At 38.8% G+C, this 24,556-nt stretch overlaps 1 protein-coding gene across 1 annotated transcript in view; it reads left to right on the top strand.

Annotated features, from left to right (window-relative positions):
- LOC306754927 (TOX high mobility group box family member 2-like) overlaps positions 1 to 24,556 on the top strand; it is a gene marked incomplete at both ends in the record, with an annotated part of 75,884 nt that overhangs the window by 5,435 nt on the left and 45,893 nt on the right. Inside the window, one exon of the mRNA XM_079239097.1 lies at positions 22,011 to 22,103. Coding sequence (XP_079095223.1) covers positions 22,011 to 22,103 — 93 coding nt within the window. The remainder of the gene's footprint in view (positions 1 to 22,010; positions 22,104 to 24,556) is intronic.

Below are 24,556 nucleotides of genomic sequence, written 5' to 3'. Positions count from 1 at the left end.
CACTTCATCATAAAACCTTTTTTTTTTTTTTTTTTAAAAGAAGTATGGTAAATTATTACATCTTGCACACAAATTAGTGTAAAGTCATTAAAATGATCACAGTTCTGGTTATAAAGTTTTGATGAGAATGGTATCAGTATCATCCAGTATGAAAATATTCTGTCAGACTCCTGGTTGGATAGTCAGTCATTCCTCCTGGTAGAATTAGATAGAGCTGAGGGGAAATGTGTTAGTTTCAAGACATGAACCCAACTTTTAAACCCACTCCACTTATATTCAGGTCCAACCTTTCGGGGAGATCATTCAGAAAATCTTAACATTAACCCGCTTCATCCGTTCCATACATAACCATGGTGTGTATGTAGAGCCTTTGTCCATTAGAAACACTCTCCTGAGTTTATTTGTAAACTGCTCCCCTTCTGTTTGAGGTTACCGTCCTTATTCTTCACTATGACTTACACTTTTTTGGTCTAGTAGTTCCACTGCAATGTTGCCCCAAAGCACGATGCTTCCACCTCCATGTTTTACAACTGTTGTAGTAGTGTAGAATGATTGTCTTTTATTCCTACAAACAGACTTCATTGTATTAATGTGAATGAACAATTCAGTCTTGGTCTCATTGTCTATAAAACTCTCTTCCATTGGTGGTAGCCTCTGGTGTACAACTGGCTTGACTGTGAACCAGTACACTGATGTTCAGTAGCTTGAAATGTTTTGTAGACATTGCAGGCAAGTAAGATGAAGTGTCTTTCCTAAAGACACAATGACAGAGTGGGATTTAAGCTGCCAACTTTCTCGTCATTGGACCACCTCCTCTACCACCTGAGCAAAATCAGGATTCCAAAAGATATCTGCATCTTGACTGAATTTTAATCTGAAAAAGTGTTTTTTTTTTGTCCATATCATGGTTTTTGTGACCGTTTTAGGACAAAATAAACATTCAGTATGTCTTACATCCTTACCCAACATTGCTTTGCTCTGCCATGTATCCTTGTTTACGTGCTCAGTGGAGCTCATCTGTGTTGCATGGCTGTAGGTGCAATTAAACAGCATCACTGCGCCGGAAACTTGTGATCACGAGATTTCATGATACATTTTCTGCGGGTGTCAAAATAAATCTACAGTATTATTTTGAACAATGTGTTATTGCGCAACCCTAGTATGTGACCTTTATATATGCATCAGATCTATCTATGTACAGTTTATACTGTACATATGCCTACCTGTTTGCACATATGTACTATATAAATACACGTTGCTGAATGTAATGCATGTATGAACTGTATGTATGTAAGCATGGAGAAAGCTGAAAGCTGGACAAACATTCCCAGTTGTCTCGGCTTCCTGAGGTATGTCCTGTGCAAACACCAAAGGCCATGATATAAGTTCCTTGCCAGGGATTTAAGTCTCTTTCCCTCAGTTGTTTTCACTGAATATCCTTTATAAATATTATTGGCTTGGCATGATGTTAGTGCCATGTATGCATTGTAGTCTGAAGATACAGGGTCTAAAACAAAGTTTTGCTGATCATCCAGACCAGAAACGACATATAGCTTACAATCCAACTTAGAAATAGAAATTAGAGCCTTGCAAATTTTGAGCACTTATGTCCTTTATGAGTTCACTGGTATGCAACCATTTGGACTTTGGGGGAGGTTTCCCTTTCAGAAAGCAAGGGTTGGTAAATCAATATGATCCAGAATTTTTCTGTTTCTTCAGCTGTGACTGCCTCGTCTTGTCCCTTGTCAGTCAAGAGCATGTGTTTATTATGTGTGACATATTTAGCAGGCAGATATAATTGCCTGTGTAAGGCTGTAATCGTCTGCATCCAATTCAGTCAGCAGACTGCGGGAGCCCGCAAAGCCACTGAGGTAATCAAACTGTGGCTCATTGTTCCTCTTGGAGAGCTAATGATGAGCTCCATGATCATTTACAATGGGCAGAGAGCGAAGTGTGACAGATAGAACTGTGGTAATGCTATAGTTTTAGTACTGCCGATGCTATTATCGTTGGTTGGAGTAATGTGGGCACTGCCTAAAACAGAGGAAAAAGAGAAAAAAAAAAGACCACAAAGTTATGAGAAGAGAAAAAAATAGACATAGATGTTGAAAGCAAGATTTGAGTAGACACGCATGTTAAGAAAAGAGAGCATAAGCCAGAGAAAGAGACTCTGTCTTTGTGTTGTCGACCTATTTAGTCTGAAGCTGGCCATGAGCCACGTCGATGAGTGATGTCGCTAAGAAAAACAAACAGGGGAAAGAAAAGTAGGATTTTGGAAATTATGACATATGGTCAGTGGTGTTAGGCTTTTGAGGACTGTGTCTCTTAACCAGACTTCAGCAACTTTGCAGCGTCTCAGTAGGCTTGTTAACACACAGGAAAGGGAAATTTGAGCAGATCTTTTTATAGAATTGTTAATAACACAGTAGACAGTAGTGAAAAACCATAGCCCAAAGCAGCACTTACTGGCACAACCCACATGAACTAAACAAGTACATATGTATGTGTGAGCATATGTGTACTTGCTTTTGCGTGTGTTTCTGGTGCTTAGCAGTGGACAAAGAGTATTTGAGTCTTTTACTTCCAGTACAGCATTCAAATTTCTTTGTCGCAAATAACATGCAATTCAGTTCTCTAAATTCAAAGTGCTCCTAGTCCTGCATATAGCCACTGTTACATCATCATATATTGCAAGGGAATCATCATCATTAGTGTTACAGTACAGTGTAATCATTTAAATTAAATATTTGTCAAAATCTAAAACCTTGATAACTATCTCAAAAAACTACTTGCACAGTAAGAAAACATATGTGAACTGACTCTTAAACTTCATTGTAGTTACGGTCTAAATTGATGTGCTTAATTGGATTGTTGTACTGTGATAGCCTTGTTAAACAGTCAAACAGGAACTGGTACAGTTTGTCTTGTAAGTTAGTGGCAGAATTGGGAATGTCATAACCAGAAACAAGTCATTATTGCAGCCAGGGAAAGGGAATGGAACTGAGAGATGGTCATGTTTTATTAAGCCTGATAATGCAGCCTAATCTGTGGCTTGGGTTACACATTGCTTTGTGTGTAATTAGAGATCATGTCGTTTGCCTGGCCCGCTAAATTATTGCACTCCGCCCTAATCCTCTCCCATGCGCCTTTCACCTGCTGCCTCCCTGCTTGTCTCCCTCCTTCACTTTGTAAAAAAAACCTGCTTGGAAATAAACAAGCATGGCTGTCATACCTCAGATGCCTAGTCATCCAAAATCTTTTACCTTGCTTTGAGATACTTGGAAGTGTGCTTATGTGCTCAAAAATTCAATAAAAGGAAGTCAACAGCGGAGCACTTTGTGGTTTGCTTTGTGGAACTTGTTAGATGAATGACTAATGCCTCCTGGCAAGTGCCCCAGGTTTACTATTACCAAAACAATGGCACTTGATACAGAGCAGGGTAGCCTTGGTTTTCACACAGACAGGAGCTCAGACTGTTTTCTTTTGAACCCTAAATGCTGACTGCCCATTCATGCAGCATCCCCTGTACACAGAGACGCACACAAAGGAAATTCTCAACTGACACGGTGACTTGTTGAAAAAAAACAAGAGTCTTTCATCAGGCATTGTCCCCAATTTTTCCTATTTTTAAAAACAGATTTTTTTTTCTCCTGCTTTCTGCATTTCATGTGTATTGTCATGTGTACCACTACAACTGTGCTTTGACATGCACACATCTCAGCCAGTAAAATACTGTAATAACTTACCTCAGTAGGAGTTTGACAACACATTTATTGAACTGTCAACACATTTCAGGTAGAAAATGATGCAATCTGGTACAATTTTAGAGTGAAAGCATCAGACTGAAGAAAACCGTCAGAGACCGGATAAAAAAAAGTAGATTTAAACTCTGTGTTGAATTTATGCAGTGATTACCCGAAAACTCATGTCATGCCTTGTGGTCTTAGCTAGAAATCCCCAGTGCATATAACAGAAAACAATAATTAAACCCACAGAATAGAAACTGTGTGTTTACTGTATGTTTCTCAGTCACAATTCACAAAACCTCATCCTACAGTATGTTCTAAATTAATCATTAACCAAAGTGCATTAAGAAGTCCCTATCACTTTGAATGCACATGATTACAGTATTGTAATAGACACCAGTCACAAACAACAAACACTAACTCAGTAATATGTGGTTACCCACACGACAATGAACTCACGGAGCAGCTGAATCTTCACAGCCACCATAAGAAAACTGTCAATAGAGAAATATCCTTATATTGCTGTAACGTAAGAAACATACTTTCAGACATCTGATGGACTGACTAAATTAACATTAAAACATTCTCAAATCCAAATCCAAAAAGTCAATGAATGTATGAATGAATTAAACGGTATGGAAAAACACCCTGCGCATTTGCAAAACAGAGATATAGCAGGTTTTTCTCATTGAGACATCTTTTGAATAGTGGTTTATACCGTTAGTAAATTATTTACAGATCAAAAACTAAAGGGAGACAGACCCTGAAACTAGCAAAGTTAGGTGACCTCCAGAAAAAAATAAAATCAACTCGTTGCTTGTACCAAAAATTATTTGCCTAAATGCCAACTCTATAATTCACTATTTTAATCGTAGGAAGATTAAAGTGTTGGTTTACATGCTTCAGTAATTTATTGACTGGGTTGCATGTTAAGCTGAAATACTGGCAAAGATGCCCCTTTCCACACAGTGGTCTTATTATGTGGGGATATTTATCGTTTTGTTCTGTTATTGATTTTCATTAATGAAAGTGTGTTCAAACTATTCACAAATGAAAGAAATTTGTTCAACTAATAACTGATGTGACTGAATGGAGGAAAAAACAAAAAAGTAACAGTAAAACAAGATGCCCATTTAAAACGAGCTAAATTTGGTCCCTGCAAGACTACATACACAAGGTCACTTAGACTCACTCACTTTTACACCCCTAAATCCCCACCATCCACACACACACATTATCCACATAGCTTCAAGGCATTTCATTTCCTCTCCTTCTATGACAGCATCACAATAATAATGGGACATGGTGTCACGTGAGAAGAGCAAGTAAGATCGCTCTTTCTGTCTCTCTCCAGCTTGAAGGACAGAACGGTCAGCTGCTACATAAACGAGTCTTGGTTCAATTACAGAAAAGTGTGCTTTGTGTCCTTGGCATAGGAGGAGTAATGAACTACGTAAAAAATGTGTTGGTTCTCCACTTTTTTCAGGATTTTGATAAAATACCTTGCCTTGCTTAGATCTACTGATATGAGCACATATTGTAACGAGGTTTGTATAGCGCTTAAGATTTTTTTATAGTGTATATGAAATTGATTGACATTTTAAGGGGCTCTATTATGCTATTTCTAGTTTTCTGAGCTTTCTACAGTGTGACAGTGTTGAATACTCATCAGCCACATGAGCAACGCCGTTTTTATCACCTAAACGCATGTTTGAGTTTTCCAGCACCCTACATTCGGTTTCCATCTTGGTTTTAGAGATTTTTTTCTACTTCAAAATTTTAGTGACGTCCCGGGAGAGTGATTCAGTGATTGGTCATCTTCTCTAGGTTGTGCACGTTCGCGAGAAGTAAACCACGCCCACCTTCACTGTATAAGTACTCCTAGCAGTTGACCAATCAGATGCAGGCAGTGTCAGAGGCTGATCAGAAGATCAATACTAAATGAATGGAGGGGTTTGTGAAAAATGCTTGAATATTTCTTGTCTCTATTTTCTTAGACTGAAATGTGCATAACAGAGCTGCTTAAACTTAGCTTGATCAGTTTAGATATACAGTTATATGTCTTTTTTTCAGGGAACGATTAATATCACTGTAACATGTAAACATAACAGCTTTAAGCAAAATTTCACATTTATATCTGAAGTTTATATGTGAACATTTTTTTTATATATTGACGTGTTTTCTTCCAGACAAAAAGGAAAAAGCTAAAACTGAGAAGTGATGCTAAATCTCCTAAAGGCTGTTCTTCTTCACAGAAATCTGAAAAAAGAATTTTTGCCTCTTTTATCCATTTTGTGATCCAAAGAAATGTTCACAGACCAGGAAGGTTTGCTCTGCCATTTTTCTTTGTAAATTTGGCAATTTAGCCGTGCTGACTTTACCTCAGTGGTGCCCACATCCACACCTCAAGATCAACTAACATGTAACTTTTAGATGAGTCATTTCTCTAACACACCTGAATTAAATGAATGGCTTGTTACCAAGTCTGTAATGCATGTCATTCAGAGCTGCAGAGCCCCAGTAACAAGTCATTCATTTGATTCAGGCGTTGGAGAAGTTTGCATGTAAAAGGATAGGTTCCAGGATAGCAGATCTCGAGGACCGGACTTGGCTACTTCTGGTTTACATCACATTACATCAAAGAAATTTCTTTAGAAAAAAAAAAAAATCCTCTAAGCTGAAGCTGTGTTATCACTTGCACATCTTCAGGTAGAAATTCCTTTTATTGTATTTATTCTATTTTTACCTTTTTTTCGCAGTGTGCTCCATGGCAGTACCATCACCTGCTTTTCACTTACTGCCTTCAGAAGTACCTGTAATTAAGTCATCTTGGAGCCTTGAGAGTGTGACTCCAGCGCACTGAGCTGAGACCAATCTGCCACTAATTGTGCCGACTCTTAATTTCTAATGGAATAAGGGCCAGAGGGAATGCCGCTTAATGAGCTGCAGTTACAGTGTGTGTGTGTGTGTGTGTGTGTGTGTGTGTGTGTGTGTGTGTGTGTCTGTGTGTGTGTGTGTGTGTGTGTCTGCATGCTCTATTTATCTGTTTACTGTAACTGTTAGTGCCCCGGTGAATGAAAAAAAAAAAGTGTGAATAAAGCAGGATGCTCTGTTTTGATTTTGTTACCTCATTTCTGCTCTACAAAACACTTTAAACATCTTTGTCTTTCCAATTGTACTGTACATGTAATGAATGGTAAATGCACCATAAAAAGAAAAAATAAGGCCGTACATAGTCAGCAGGAGTAGAATAAGCCTTTCCGAGACATCTACTCTTTTTCACACATGCAGAGGAGTGCCTTCTTTTCGGCAGTGTGGAAACCCCCACAAAAGTGAGAAGTGCTGTTGTCCTCGGTACTCGTGTTATTGCTCAGAAAACACGGTTGTAGACTAACTGGAAAGGTTGTTTACATTACATTGGGAGTGTTTGTGTCATAATTTAGATTCCAGGCATTTCAGCAACCAAATAAATCAGTTTAAATTTCTGAGGACAAGTACCCCCCCACCCCACCACTACCACCATCACTGCCACAAAAAAAAGGAATAACAAACAATAACGAAATGGGCCAGCTGGATTTGAGACCTCTTATGTAGTTCAAACTCTAAAGTTTTAGGAAATGTGCTTTTGGTTATTACTGTGAAAAGATGTGTCAAAGTTCACATAACATGTGGTTTAGTATACTGACCATAGAGATGTTTAACTTTTATCTACAATATATACAATGACTTTAAAACTGCATGAATTATGTTATTTTTATATACATTTGCTCTCCATTATGTTACTTTATCAACAACAGTAAACACACAGAAGTCCAACGAGGTGTTCTATATGATGTTTCACAAGCAGAAACTCTGGCACCAATAGCATTTAAAAAAAACAAACAATTGAAAAATTTTAAGAGCACCCCGAAGACACATGCTTACATGAAGATTTCAAACACTTGGGTGACTTCATTGTATTTTCTCTACCTTATCGCCTTTGAGTAGAGTTTGCTTTTGCAACTGACTCAAGGCCCTTCCTCTTATTGTTTCAATATGTCAGAGCATTGTTTGAATGAGGTCAACCATTACCGATCAGGCCTGGGGCCAGCTTGACTTCAGCTGATTTAATTGAATCTACGACATGAGTCAAACTCAAACAAGCAGAGGCTGCTTTGCCTTGACAGCCTCATTACTCCACATTAAGAACTCATTTCACAATACATTCTGACTTTGGGCTTGACAAATGGTGAAAAAGGATGAAATCAAATAAGTGACTACATTTTGGATGACTACTTTTGAAATTCTCAAGCTGAAAATACTCTAGTACTGTACATATATAAAAATAGAAGAAAGACAAAAACAAAAAAAAGGGGTTGTATTTCTACTTCTTTGTATAAGTTAATGCGAATGCCTTCTGGGTTAAAGTGTTCCCATGTTTGCCATCTGCAGTAATGGAATGACATTCAACGCCATTTTCCCTCTTAAATGGAATTTTTGTCAAAGCCTTATGAATTCAACCTGCCTTGTCACTCAAGGCACAGACATTGCTGAGAGGGGAGAAAATATGCGAATGAAACCTTTCACTGCAGATTTGACTGTTAGCTGTGAGCAGAGCAAATAACGACGCCTTTATTATGTCTACGGCACAACAAACAAAGAAGGCTTTCTTGTGACATACCAGAAGATGTTGTATCAGGCAGTATAATGACATACATTATGCATATACCAAATCACAATAAGTGACAGCATTAATACAGCGTTCTCGCTGCTTTTTAGCATTTCATCAACTCAAACCTCTACTAGATATCTCAATTAAGCACGCATTCTTTGAGAGCAATCGGTAGCATGGTCAGAGCTCATGGGAGGGGAAGGGGGGAACTGAAAAAAAACATACATGGCAGACTCAGCGTGCCAGGGCTTCCCTCCACAATAGGGAAGGAAATGTTGAGACTGCAAGGGCTGTGGAGTGGAGATATGGCAGTGTTTGCTTAAGGCTAGGTATCAGGCACAAAAACAAACATGGCTGCCCTTAATGAGTCTGTTTTCCTGCCAAAGGTAAAGACAGCTGTTGTCTCTTGCCACAATGGAACAGACCTCAGTACCACAGAGCACAGAGGAGCACTCAGTGTCCCCATAGTAACGCTCACCTCATGTGTACTCAAGAGGGAACTTATTAAGTCTTCTTTACAGATAAATAGTGAGTAAAATGTAAATTTTGAGGTGCTTTCATGAGGTCTGACTGTGAAATGAAAAGATTTATTAGGTCTCTAGAGCGTTAAAGTGAAAATGGCTTAGGGTATTTTGACATGGCAGTGTACTGGGGTTAGACGTGTAAGTCATAATCTTAGAGTGGGAGCAGAGAAATTATGGCTTTCTCTGTTTGATAAAGCAGAACACACGTTATTCAACTGTCTTAGAGGCCTTACTTTCTTTCGTGTTTTGCATGTCTTTTGAGGCTACATAAATTGCCTGAAAAATCTCTTCTGTTTTAAAGAGGCCTCTCAAAAAGGCACTAATGCTCACAGATATAGGTAAAATGAAGGGTAGCAAAACCTCAAAAAGCACTTTCCTTCCCTATGAGCAAATTAATAGATTCTAGATCCACCTGTCTGGCTAAATCAACACTGACAGCTCGCTGTACTCCATACCTAATTTTAGACTGAAAAACATAAGTGAGCTGACTCCACAAGCATTTTGTTGAGAAGAGAAAAAAAATCTGAGAACATTAAAGGTTCAACCGTCAGTTGCATCATGGCTGCCTCTGTTGAAGCAAAGCGCTCTCAGCCCCCACTGTTTTCCTGGCATTGTTTACAGTACATTTTGGGCTACTGAATGGAAGACATTTTTTCCATTATTATTCTGGCCTCTGACAAAAGGAATGGCAGTGTCGCAATTAAGTATAAACATTTTAAATTGAATGGCCAAGTATGATGTAAGAACCTCTTTTTAGTTAAGCTAACCATCCAGAGCTGACCTTGGTTACAGATTAAGTTAAGATAAAGACAGTAACTGGGAAATATCTCATATTGTTTTGAAAAATTAAGAAAAAGGATACTATTAAAGAAAACTTAACATAATATCAAGAGGAAGACCTCTGTTTCAATATTACTATCTTTATATCTGAAGAAATGTGGATTTTAGCTGACTTTTACAACACAGATACACAAAAAATGTCCTTTTTAAAATTGTTTTCCTGACTTATTACAATTGGGATCTAATAGAGTTAACCATGATAATGCATAGCCTACCTGAGAGACAGCTAATTTGATTCCAGCCTGTCATACCAGAAGTATTGTATTGAGCTTCTAAATTTTGGGGGGTATTTTTGACCATGTCTCATTGTGAACAAGTAGACATTGTGAGAAGTAGAAAATTTCAATTGAAAAGCTGAAATTAGTTTGTGGTTGGCAAACAAAATGCAGCCATAAGGTACACTTTCTTGTTTGGCTGTTTCAAAGAAATGCCACATAACCATGTCCGCATTTTAACAAAGCTTGTAAACTAGGCTTCTTCAACTGGGAATGTACCTAACCACAAATGTAATGCAGCAAATTCAACATTATGACTGAAGATGTGACTGGTATTCTCTGCCTTGCATTTTTACCACAAATGTCATGCTACTGCTCAACTTTGCCAGTTTTGGGGGCCTACTGGTGCTCACAGCTCTGCAAGGCTGCATTAGGATGCAAGAGCAGAGATCAAGAAGAAAAAGATAGATGATATTACACATGAAGTATGATGAAACTTAGCGCTGCATTTGCAACATGAACTTATCAGTTAGCTGGTTTTCAGAAACACTTCATATGTAGCTCTGAAACTTAAACCCATCTGTCATTACTGAACCATCGGGACACTGCTGCATTTCTACACTTTTTTTTCATAAGTATCAATTGTATCCACTATTGTTTGCTTATTGTTGAGATATTTGGCATTTCTTATGTATAAATCCATTTTTTCGCAGCCATAACTTTCAATTAAACTGAAGATTTAGTTTCATAGGAGATTTTGATTTTGACTGGATCCCCAAGGAAGCAGCAAAGGAAATGACTGAACACATCAGACACATTCGTCTTCTCTAGCCACTTTGCAGAGGGGGAAATGGAGATACCCATTTCCTCTGTCTAATGTGTTTGCTTTATACCCTATGCCAAGTGTCAACATCCAGTCTCTTGACAGCCATTTGTCATGTTGAGCAAGAAGCCAGGTTGGATAAGCCCAGGCACTGCACCGTGTTTGAATTATCCCTGTTATTAGCCACTTGTTGTTTTTAAGGTGCCAAACTTTTAACATGTTTAAGGTTCAAAGTGCTGTAGTCAGAGATTATTACTTAATAACCTTGACTGGTTGTTGATTGAGAATAAAAAGCCAATTATCATAATAGGATATGGGGCATAATGACAGTATTAAATGAGTGTGACAGGCACACAATAGGCCTGCTCTGTCATCGCTTTAGCCCAGCATGCTTATTAGAATTAATTTGGCCTGATTAAAAATGCAAATGGCTCAAAGTCATTGATGGAGTTTACATGTTTTTATAACATTTAACTGATTTAATTACACGGAAAATGAAATGGTGGAGTGTGCAATTGATTTTTTTTTTTTCCGTTGTCACCCGCCCGCCGATTGCCACTGAGAAATGATTACTCTCTCGTGCCAGGAAGAGGAGGTAATGAGATTAGTGCTCTCCCTTTCTCTGTTTCTTCCTCCATCGCTGCCTCTCAGGAGCTGATGGTTTGGTGTATCGAACTAAGCAGAGCTGCTTTATTGTTATCACTGAAAATATTTTATCTTGGTGTAAAAAGCACCTACTGCGTTGTGTGGGCTGAGAGCTTCACAATATTTAAAGCATTCCCTCCTACAATGTATCGCTTAAAACACAACTTTATGATTTATAGCCAGAAAATAACGTACATTCTGCTTCTTTCTGGTAAAGATTGCCTTATTTTGCTTTGGAGAAGTCAGATCTTGTATCTAAACAGACTCAGGTCTCGGGTGTAACAACTTGCTCTAAAGCTTGTGCCAAGTTGTCAGTGAAGATGACACACTTTGACATTCACTGTATAACTGCAGGGCAGTGGCAAACATAAAATGATCAATTGTCCCTTTTGCCTTGTTGCATTGCCTTATTGTGTTTTTTTCTTTTCTTTTTATGCAACCTTAAGCATAACAAGTCTTAATACAGTTGTCAAGAACTGCACACAATGAACTGAAACAGTGAAAACAAACAGTTCCTGTTTTCTCCTTTCATCTTTAAAACTGTATTGAGATGTATGCATTCAGAGTGTGTATTTGAAACTGTACTTGAGCAGATTAATAGTTGAGCTGATTTGCGGCATGTTTGGTGTTTTTGTACCTTACCGTTATGGTTGTAAAAACTTGCTTGCGTGTAGTGGACATCCTGCCGGGGAAGGAAATTGACTTGCTGGTTTGTTTGTTCTAGACCGACAGGAAGATTAAATGCTTTTCTTTTTTGGTCTTGCTTTTAAACAAACAGGTTATACGTCTCTTTACTGAGAACTTTATTGGTGTATTAACATATTTTATGGTTGTTATGAGTTCACAGCTGTGCCAGGATAGTTTATTTGAGCACATATAATGTTTTTCTTCCACCTATGACCCTTTGACAGTGTGCAAGCAAATGCATTGGAAGTGATGGAATATTTTAAGACTTGATTCATATCAATAGGCCAGATGTTCCATTTTGATGTTGATGTGTTGTGGTGATGCTACCGTTGTACTGTTTTCTGTTCACTTTGCCCCATAACATCATCAGCATTGCAGTCATTCAGATGTAATGTAATAATCTCGATGTCAGGCTACAAAGAGATTCAAGATAGCTAAGAGAAATTATTCTCATTCAAAGGGTTTGCAGATGGAAGAAGACGTACAGACCTAAAACTTTGTGTTGACAGACCAGGATCAATTCCAACTGTGTGTCCGAACATTAGCTCGATGTGTTGAAATGGAAAGTATGCTATTGATCTGTGTGCATTAGAGCTCTACAGTAACATAAGTAGTGAGTGGCAGAACAAAAGAGGCACTGTGTGTCACACAAGGAGAGATGTGAAGCACAAAGAGCACAGCTAACTTCATGCGGCCTGTTGGCAATTCTGTGTTTATCATTGCAAGTTCAAAAGTATATTTTTATTTCATACAGAAATTCTACGACTCTATTCTACGAGATGCATCTGGAGTTGATTTTGGACAACCTGAAGTAAAAAAAAAAAAAAAAAAAAGAAAAAAAAAAAGGTCTAATTGCCCTGCAGAAAGAAAGGTCATTAAAGCAGGCTGTAGTAAAGTGCTGCAAAAATGTTATATTGCTTGACTCCAATCCTGAGGAAGGCACTCAAGCCTTCCGTAATAGAGGCCAAGCAACATGGTTACATCCTAGAAGTCAAAGTGCCCATTTTTATCTCTACAAGCTGCTCTCATTCACAACTGTATTGTCTTCTGATGTTGGAAAGCATACATCCTGCACTGATATTTCTGCTCTTCCAACTCATTCTTTGCCTCAAGGGAGAGAACACAATTACTCTATTGTGCCATACAGTACAGTATATCACATTCTGCACATTTCAGCCAGAGAGAAGACACATTGTTGTGTTGTTGCATATGGCACGGTGATAAATATGCTTTAGAGGATGAGGGGCAGAGGAGGGGTCATTGTCAGAGCACACATAAGTATCGTGCTGTGAGTGGATTAGTGTGTCTTAAAGTATAAATCCTGTAAATATTCCAATTTTAGCACTCCTGGATCAAATGCAAGCGAATACAAGATGGTGAACCAAGATGCGTTTCCAGTAAATCCAATCTAACAAAACGTTTTTGTTCTATATACATTTTTTTTTAAATTAAGGAGCAATGACAATTGAAAAGGGAAAATCAAAAAGATGTTAAGGCCACGCGCCTTTGGATGTGATGACAATGACCCGTGTCCACATCTGAGAAGAGAGAGAAGCAGTAGGGCAAACAGTTTCAGGCCCTTTTCAGTAACTGCACTGTTCACCTGAGCCTACACACTGATGACAGGAAGTGTGGCGGTGACAAGGAAAACCATGAGATGCCACACAGTGAGGTAAAAATAGGCCACTTGGCATGAGAGACGGTAGGAAAGGGGGGGGAGGAGGAGATTCAAAAGTGTGCTGGGACTTTTTCTTTTCAGAGGCCCAAGATATGAAACTGTTTTGGTAAGTTGTGAGAGCAAACTTAGTTTTACTGGTTATTTTCTGTGACAGGGACTGGAGGAGGAAAACAAGAGTTTTATTTCCTCTTGTTAAATAGCAAACTAATAATAAATAACCCATTTTAAACCCCTTCTTAACCCGCATATCTAGAAAGAAAATCCCCTGCATTCAACCCATTACAATTTAAATGTTACACCTCTCACTGATTAGTAGTGTCAGTAATATTCCGTCTACAAGCTAGGGAAATTCACTGCTGCTGATGCAATTATGGCTGATCTATGATAAGGCTGCCAACATGTGGCTTGTAACTGAGTCTGCATGAATCTATAGAAATAACTGAGAGCCAGAAACGCAGTTAAAGAGTGGACTGTCTTTTAAGAATTTAAATATTTATCCAAAGTGAAATGTGGCTGTTGGCTCACATAGAAACCTGGAAAGTATATAACCTGTAAACACTCTACTTTGAGCACCTGGATCAAATGCAGTCATAGATCACATTATAGATCACATATAAATTCTATGTGAAAGCCAAGTGTCACAGCTTTTCCTTCATAGAGGACCATTGTCTAAGATAATGGTCAAATTGTAGCACAAAGTCAGTCAGAGTCCACTCTTGATCTTACAGTAATGAAAAATGATGTGCCTGCCCTTCCTGTGCATATCTACCCATTCATCTGGATTGCTCATTAAGGGGTAATTACCTGTAATTAGTGAATCATGTCGTTTTAATGAAGATGTTGAAAGCTGTGAGAACCAAAAAGGCTGGCCTTAATTCTGAGTGATGTTCAAGATTAGTGGCAGGCAAAAATTCAATAAAGGTGGACAGAGTAATGAAATACTAGCATTTTCTTTCTGTGCCATAGGTGGCTTGTGTTATGTTTATATTTCTCATTAATTTTCAATTCCAGTGCCATCAACACCTGGCTCTGGAGGGCAAGTACGTGTTACTGTATCACAGCAGGCTAATAGGCACAATGATGACGAAGCTGTGTGTCTAAGTACGTCTGTGTGTGGTGCTTGTGGGAGTCAGTGCAATTTCTGCCCTGGTGTGTGTGTGTATGTGTGTATGTGTGTGTGTGCGTGTGTGTGTGTGTGTGTGTGTGTGTGTGTGTGTGTGTGTGTGTGTGTGTGTGTGTGTGAGTTCCCTGGCGGTGGTGAGTGTTTAATCTGGCCCGGTGGCGTGCCGTTGGCCCAGCTAATCACAGTGTGTCTGTAGGAGTGCGCTGAGCCAGGGGAGCACGCCGTCGCTAACAGCGCCTGACAGACTCATTAGAGAGACCTGGCACTGAGCTTTGCAAGGCACACACATGCACGCACGCACACACATGCAGACAAGGATACACATTCACTTTGAAGTACACACTGTGGGAAAAGCACTCACACCTTGGGATAAATTCACACACTTCCACACTTATTTTTTCTGATGTTCTTACACTCTCAATCATATAATTATCCGATGGCTGCGGTTTGTCTTTCTTTTTCACACACACATGCAAACAGACACACACAGTGCTCCACGTGTGAGACAAGGCGGGCAGTGACCCCTTAGAGTCGCAGCCCAAACACAGACAAGAGCTGAGAGGGCATGTGGGAAAAGAGGAGGGAGGGGTAATGGAGGGTGGGAAAAAACGAGAGGAGGTGAAGTGGAGGAGTGAAGTGCAGATAAGGAAACTGCTGCATGCTGCAGCATTTCTCTTATTCAGATAGTTTGAATAGCAAAGTGATTTTAAGGCTTTTTTTTCATCAACGATGGGTATTTTAGGTGATTAATGAGGTCCACTAGTTAAAATTGATGTCATCAATAATAGAAATAAAAATGACAATCTCCAAAAGAAAATTGTAAACAAGTGAGATAACATGTATATATGTGGTTTTTTTTCCATTGTAAGTTTTTTTTTTTTTACATTCTATAGACTCTAGTGTCCTTTCTTACACAGCAGGTTGATGAGAAAGTGGGTCAGGGAGAGGTTGGGATTTAGTCTGGACTGGTTGCATTTGGTGGTGATGGTGGGTGCTATACCCAGTGAACACCATGCCAACAGGAGTGTTCAACAACAACAAAACCAGTCTTTTTTCCTCGTCTTTACGTCAGATCTTTTTGCTCCTGAAGCAACATTTGTGTGATAGCTTAGCTGCTGTGCTGCTCTGGTCAGTTGCTTCCACTATCAATGAAAACTCAGACAGAAATAGCTCTTAATCTTTCCTGCTTCCTTCTCCAGACCGCATTCGGGAGGTGGAGGCAAGGTGATTACTTCTTGACTGAAGTGGAAGCTAGCTTTGGGTTGAACTCCCTTCACTTTGCCCAGCAGTAGTAAAGCAGTCATGGAACTCTACAACTAGAAGAGCTGTGTGGTGTTTGTTGCCAAAGCTTGTACCCAAACATTCATCGCCAAACAGGAAGTTTCCCACAGCTAACTCTGCTGCAACGTCCCCACGCCCTGACTCAGACATGTGCTATATGTAAACCAACTAATGTACTATGTGTCCCCTTCTCTTTACTAGCCAGTAGCTCAAAATTAGAGGTGCCACGCTGTTGTTTCAACACATTTAAATGCGTCTTTCTAATTAGACATAACTGCCCACCCCCCCTAAAAACATTGACGTTAAAAAAAATCATAGAGTTGTCTTGACTATCCCGATTATTTATTTCCAATCAGTAGATCCCATGCAATCTTTTGAAAACCTCAAAAAAGTAAAACATTTCCACATTGTGATTTTATACTGGAGTCACAATGACTGTACATGCGGGAAATGTGCAAAACTCACAGCTTATGTTTTTAAAGTTTGAAAATAAAAAAAAACCAAACATTTTTTTTAGAATGACATTCAGTAAAGTTTGACAAACTGCTCTGACAAAATACTGAAGACTTGCTTGCTTTCTTGTGTACTCACAACAAGGTTAATTCTGGTTCAGCTTCAGCAGAACCAAGTGGAAACATTCGGTCTGACTGAATAACAGGTGAATGCAAAGCAGGTCAATACGTAATCATGTGTGGGCTTGCCAGCTGTTCAGTCTCTCTGCAAGGCCTCGGCATAGAAGCAACACACACACATTTACAAACATGTTCATGATTTGCACTCAAGACATACAAGCAGGGTAGGTTACAATGAACAAACCAAACAGCTTTCTATCATTTTATTCATTTATTTTTGCATTTAGTTTATTTAAATCAGATTAAACAAGGCAAATTCAATTGAGCAAATAATGGCTAAGTAGATGGAATACTACATTAAAAGCAGCTGGAGGGCTTTGGTTTTATACTTTATTTCTATATTGTCAATAAATGATACAACAATACTAAAACAAGTGTCACTCCACTTATGAAGCAAGCCAGACAATTGGTGAAGTCCGAAAACAACTACCGGCAACCCCATGAAGCTACACTGACTTTGTGCTATATGGTTCCAACCGTTTCACTATCTGGCAAATGTAAGCCTCGATATTTGCCCTCCTTTCATCTCTGTTCTTACTCCATGTCCTTGGGAAAGAAAGAGACTTGCAGTCATTTAAACTGAAAGGGATTTGTCTGTGGACAGTGTAACCTGACGTTCAAATTACACAGAACCAGGCGGGGTGTCAACGGAAGATGTTTTGACAGATCATGCAGAGACAATAAAGATATTCGAGGAGCATCAGTCGGAATTTTGACAATGGTCTTGGTCTAACTTAGGTTCCAATAAACTTTGGGATTGATATGGAAGATATTGTGGATATAGGAACTTTTAAAAGGTTTCTTCACTATAGGTGGACATCAGCTGCTTGGTGGTGGTCTGCACTCCTCAAGCGCTTTTCTGGTTTGCAAATGCTTAGAATTACAGCTCAAGCTGCAGCAACTAATATAAAAAAATGACCTAGATCGAAGTTTTATTTATTAAATCATCCTATTATATTTTGACTATAAACTTCACCTTCATCACATCACAGAAAAACATCCTTGTTTAACAAGAATAACTTCCCTGATGGATGAGTGAAGGAGGGCCTCTCATAAAACTAGTTTCAGGCTGACACTTGACAAAGCTGCATGTCTCTCTGTATCAGTAAACCGCCAAGCCTGGAAAAACACATGACAAGTATTTTTATCTGTTATGCATGCATGCTATTATGTTTCTACCTAAATTGATGCAATTCTGCTGCAGACAGCAGAATAATATTAATGAACTAAAACAGGTTTGGAGTAATTATGTAATATAACATATTACACAGTTATTACAATCATGCTAATCATGTAAGAAGAAATTTTGATTTATTCACAACAGAAATTTGGTTATAATTGCTGTTTAAATTTATTCCATGTTAGTTACGCTTCACTTTTATCCTCAGTCCATTGCTGCATTGTTCCTGTTCACTTATTTGATTAAATTTGATTAGTTAAATTTACTGAAGTAGCCCTGTGTGCTCTTGCTTTTTCTATCATGCATTTGAATCTGAAAAGTAAGATATGTGTTTAAAAGTTTAAAGGAGCATTATGCATAATAGAGAAGACATGGTTTCTTTTTGTTAGTATTCAGCTTTTTCAGCTGTATAGTGTATCGCGGCCAGTCCATAGTGGCTGTATGTGGTATTACATCTAAGATTTCCTTACTGTCTGTTTGATTCAGACCTGGTGTCTATGCCTATATTTTATACACAGTCATAGTAAAAACTTTAGTAACTCTAGAAGACCATTTAAAAAAGAACATGGTCAACTTGAAATACGAAAAACTTGGAAGTTTTTCATGTTACAGGGGGATCCCCTGGGTCTTGAAAGTCTATCTCTTCATACATGTCACTTTTTCTAATGTTCCACATCGCTATTATGCCTCTCTTTCAAACATTAACTTCATTGTCTGGGTTTGTAATCTACCCAGTGGCAGGAACAGGAACATGTTTCTCAGACAGACTTGTCTCTCCTAAAAGTCAAATAAAACGGTCTCTAATTTTCTCTGTCACTGTAACACATTACAGGCTAAATCCTCTCTCTTCCCCTCATCAGGATAGTAGCTGTTTGACTCACATATCTGCTTCGTTCTCTCTCAGTCTTCTTCAGCACAAGACTATGACATGCTGGGAATGTGATGTATTGTATTGAATAATGTATTCTGCAAGGATTGTACAGAGCGCATAGAGCAGATGGCAGCAGGTTGATCTTGCGTGTGTATGTGTCTGTTTGTGTGTATGTGTGTGTGTGTGTATTTAATGATGACAGTGTGTATATGTAACGTGCATTCCAGCTTGTGTGCGAATGTGTGTATGGTCACCCAGAATGGGGGAGGGGAGGGAGGAGAAGTAGGTAGGGGAGGGAGAGTGGGGGTTGGTTTATGTGTGTGTCTATGTGAGCCTCCTTTGTGAGATAAAACATGCAAATGGTGGATTATTTTAATGCAGTTTTTTCTAGAGCCCCAAGCCTTAATCCCTAAAGCAGTTGAAATGAAAATAGTATATGTTTTCTTTCAAACTCTCTCCCTCCCTCTTTCCTCATTTTTTTATTATTTTTTTTATTTGCTGATAGGAATTTATAACTGCCAGCTGTCGAGGAACAGGATCCTTTGCGCTTTAATTTCTCTCTGGTGTAGTTACATCCAAAGACTAATGATTACATCTGCATGGTGTGGAATTTACTAAAGCTAGTCATCATGCCCGAGCTGCTCCATTATGGGGTGGAAGTGGTGAAATATTCTTGATAGGTTGGTGATAAAAAATGTTAAACTTAAGAATCGAGCTGAAAGCTCACTGCGTGGTTCTGAGCGAGCTACAGATGTAAAATATGCACATTTATAAACACTCGCTCAAGCATACTCACATGAGTGAATGGAAAAACCCAAAAGTAGAAGCACAAAATTGCAACTGATGTAAACAGCATGGTAAATGCCTGGCAACTGGCCTACAATGTTGCTACATTGAGACTAGACACTACAATAAGAGCAAACATGCTTTATCATATCCTCCCACTGCACAGATAAAAAAAGAAAAAAAGAGGAAAAGTCAAGAACCTTGTTATTGCCTTTTATCAATTAATCACTTTTGTCTATGGGAGGGTTTTTATGAACTATGAAGGCTGATTCAGGGCTTGTGAAACAAGCAGCAGAAAGCTTGACTTCCTTTTTTCTCTCATATCGCGGACAGTGAGCATAATTGAGTAAATGTGTTTAAGTATTTGAGCGAGTTAATTCAGCCTCTCTGGGATGGTTGATATTGTAGAATATTGCCTGAGGCAATTCATTAGTGGTAAATAATTGAGAGCCTTGGATGGTGCTAAGGTGAAATGTCTGTTATTATTTTATAGAGTTTGTGTTCTTAGGGCTCTTCAATTTAAGACCATAAAAAATGCACAAGCCTTCCCACAAATTACTCACTCGAAAGATTCACAATGGGCGCTAATGACTAGCCATTCATCTTCCATTGTTTTCCAGCTCTGTGAGAGTGTTTTGCTGCACCATTTTTAATCCTGTCTGCTTGCTGTTATGCTCTTTCATTTTATGAAAGCTATTACTTTATTCTCATGATTCTTTGCTCATTTGGTCTGAAGTAATAAAAGCACATCAACTCTAGCAGAATACTGTAGATGATGATGATAACACAAAGACACACACGCACACACACACACACACACACACACACACACGTATATATATATGTAGAACAGATGTGCTCATGCATGTGCCATTTAGCAGCTGAAAAGATTTTCTGTATTTGTCCTTTGCACACTTGACACACTTGACACTTTTTTTTCACTTTAGTGTATCGTTTACTTTTGTCTCAACAAAATCCTACTCAGGCAAACTCTCATCTCTAAAAACGTTTCATCTTTTACATGTTGGCTTCTGATGATGCAACTTAAAGGCCAGTGAGGTTTTTTTTTTTTTTTTTAACGACTGTTACTCCCACTCACCACCATGTGATAACTAAGAAATGGGGGGTAGCATCTGAAGGTCTAGCTGGTTATTCAAAGTCCTGTGTGCTAAATAATAGGATGATGTTTTAGCATGTGGTCTGTGGTGTGGGCATCAGAGCTGTTTGTCCTCTAAATCTCACCTATTGTGTAGTAAGATTTTAGAATCTGTGGTTGAACTTCTGTTCTTTTTTCTGTCCCTTTTTTTAGCCGTGCTAGTTTTAGGTGTGACAAATGTGCTTGGCAGTTAACAAAATGTTGTAACTTTGCACGTTCATGGTCACAACAATTCATTTGAGAAATTAGGCACATCACAACACTTAAAATTTCATGTGCAGTACCAGTTCTCCTGTTAGCAGTAAATGTTTATCATACCTATTCATTGTAAGGGTCAAAGGAAAGCTGTTGCCACCATTAGATTTCCACAATGGCAGATAAAAAACAAGCAACATTGCTTTAACAATTTTAGTGTGGCATGGTACCACTGCAGTGCATTAAGCTTAGTACACAACATGCCCTGATATCACTGCACAGATGATGCAACCTTTCAATTTAGGTATCATGTCACCACAATCACCACAAGTGTCAGTTTTTTAGCTTTTTCAGCTGCTGATTTCTGCTGTTTGACATGCATTACATCCTCACATTGGCACAACTTTGACTATAGACTTGGTTCCTTAAAATACAAATTGTACTCGCGACTGCATTATTCTAGGTTTGAAATCAAATTTTTTAGTTTGAATTATTATTAAATTACAATAACAGTTCATAAGTGAGCTATTGTTATGTGTGTGTGCACAGTGTTAACTCTTCTCCTGACCCTTGCGGACTCGTTGGTCTCTTCAGCTCAGAGCAAGCGTTCAGCCCTGCTCTTCGGCTGGGATTTTGTGCATAATATGCTTGTGAGTGTGCAAAAGAGAGTGAGTAGGTGGGATCAGGGAGGCATGTTTGGGGGTGGAGGGGATGTCAGCTCATTAACCTCCATTCTTCCCCTAGCAGGGTGCTGCATAGAGTCAGTGTGTAAGTCTCTTGTCATTACTCCTCCCCCCTTGCACATGCGCTGGCTATGAAGGGTGAGCAGAGCAACAGGATAAAAGGAGAAGGAGGGGAAGGTTCTTTGCAAATGCCCTGCTTGCACCTTGTAAACTAAAGTCCCTTCATTTAATTTCCTTCCCTACTTTGTCTTTTCTTTCTCTGCCTTTATCTGCTCTCTGTCCCTCTAACCACAGGCCCGGTACAGTGTGGCTGAACGAGGGGTTAGGCTCCACACTGCACCCCCTTCAGGCATCAGTTCCTCTAGGAAAAGACTGTCCACTGCTGTGGTGAGATACAGTAGCCAAGCCCCAATTTATACAACTTCCTCCTCTAAGAAAATTCACAGGCTTCATAATTATTATAACTATATTTTGCATTGTAATTGCCATTCAATATTCATAAAGAAGCCCATGTTGATTGGCTGTAACTGGTGAACTGCCAGTCATTGATGTATCAAATTCTGCACTGCAGCATTCAGTTTTAATGCATAAACTTCACACTCTTTAAGTTCAAACAATGCTTCCATCCAGCCACTGGAAAATACACCGTTATAAGCAACCTAATTTTAAACAAAATGTGGTCCAGTGGTTGAGAATTCATGCTGATTCATGTGCAGTCAGTTGGGAAAGTGATGCCCATGGGCTGTCTAAACACGCAACGGCGAAATCTTCAATGCATGTAAGGCTTAAGCCAGTGAAGAACAAAAACAGAAACCTTCAAAACCACGAACTTAATCAATGTTTGATATGAAGAAGCTATCAATGGCAATACAATTCAAACTAAAGCTAACTAATACACAAGGACAACCACAAGCCAGTTACCTCTGCTTTCAAGTTACACAAACTATAACACATTACACACACAAATGTGACAGGAAAAAATCTATTTGGATGCAAAAACAGCTCCTTTTACAAGAATTTACAGATGACGTCATGATGCTGGTGTTGGTGCCGTTCAGTTTCTCAGCATCACCAGCAAATGTGTGAATACCATTGAAAGATGACAATTATGTCTTTTGTGGTTCTTAAAGGGGTGCTATTATGGTATTTCAAGTTTTCTGAGCTTTCTACAGTGTAACAGTGTTGAATCTTCATCAGACATGTGAACGGCACCATTTTATATCACCTAAACACATGTTTGAGTTTGAGTTCCAGCACTCTCTGCGTTCGGTTTCCATGGCGACGAAAAACGCGTCGTTTTAGAGAGTTTTTTTCTACTTGGAAATCCTTGTGACGTCCCGGGGGATAAGGTTCGGTGATTGGTTACCTTCTACTGGTTAACAAGGGCATGTACAAATACATCAGGCGGGTGGAAAACCTCGGATAAAGTTGTTTCCAGCGATGGCTGGTGAGTTTACCAAAGAGAGACATCCTGCTGCATTCGTTGCTGTGGGTTGCTGTTTTCCACTTTGTTTTCAGGGTCTGATTCAGGTTCCAACATGTAGGGCTGTATGCTATGTGTTGACATTGTATTTTGTTTTTTTTATTGAGTTCATATCAGCCTAATCCTTCTGTTTATGAGATGTTACAATGACGGCGAAAGCAGGTGCGGTGCGCACTCCCGATGTAGTGCAGTGGCGGGAGGCGGGGCTTAATGCGGAAGAGTCTCAATCCACAGGCTGATCTGACAGCCTAGGGAGAGGGTCGGTCTGAAGTAAATAAAGCGATTTGTTACAATAACTCGATCAATCCCAGCCCTTCTGGTCTCAGAAATAAAAATAAATTAGCCTGAAATGCACATAATAGTTCCACTTTAAACAAACAGACATGCACTTGTGAATGTCTGCAGAGACTAATTCACTTTTCAATCTAAAGTACCTTTAGGACTGCAACATCAAATCATTTTTACCAACTTTTTGATTCCTTGATGCTTAAATTGATGCATTGAAAAACTATTTTACATTGCAGAATAATGAAGCATCTTCTGTAAGACATTTGGCTGATCTTTACTGAAATGAAGCTGCTTTTAGGTGTCAGAAGTTTACACTCTGTAAACAAAAGAAGAATTGTGTCCTTTACAATTTTGTCCTAAAGAAAGCAGCTCATGTTGCGACAGAACAGATACATGATTATGATCAACGGTTCACTAGAAAACTCAGTGACATGTATAGTGCAGTGTTGTGTGCTTGCTTCAGCTGATCTGAGCATCTCGATGATAACTGTGCTAGAGAAAAAGCTTCTCTTATATTCTATAGCTTGATGCCAGAAATAGAGCCACAAGCTTTTTTTTAATCTTCCTTTCTGTGGCAAAACTTGAACTTTGCACATGAACAACATTTCTTGGTAACAATGAAATGCCATTTATTAAAACTTGACTTTTAAAACTTTTATCTATTTTTGTATCTTAGTTCTTGCCTCATTTGGTAAAAATGACATTTGCTTGCCTACTTAAGATTGCTGAAATGATTTTTTTAAACAAAATGTTATTACTGCTGTACTTACTTGCTGTTCGAAAGGAAACACAAAAAAAACCTTATCAGCAACATTTTTGTTTGGTTCTGTGTTGCATGTTGAAGTCCACAACATGTTCATATCTATGGAAACTGATTAATGGATTTATTTTGTTCATAATTGTTCAAATCAGTCAAATTCAAAACAATTAAACCTTAATGCCTTTTCTGTTCTTCTCCCTTTTCCTATTTAAAAAGAATGACAAAAAACAAAACATTTATTCTTTGCAAAACCATGAGAGCAGTAGATTGCAATGAGATAACCAATTATATACTGAAGGGAAACCTTTT

The sequence above is a fragment of the Telmatherina bonti genome (genome assembly GCF_933228915.1).
Source record: "Telmatherina bonti genome assembly, chromosome: 4".
NCBI lineage: Eukaryota > Metazoa > Chordata > Actinopteri > Atheriniformes > Telmatherinidae > Telmatherina > Telmatherina bonti.
This window is presented reverse-complemented; position numbering and strand designations above follow the sequence as displayed.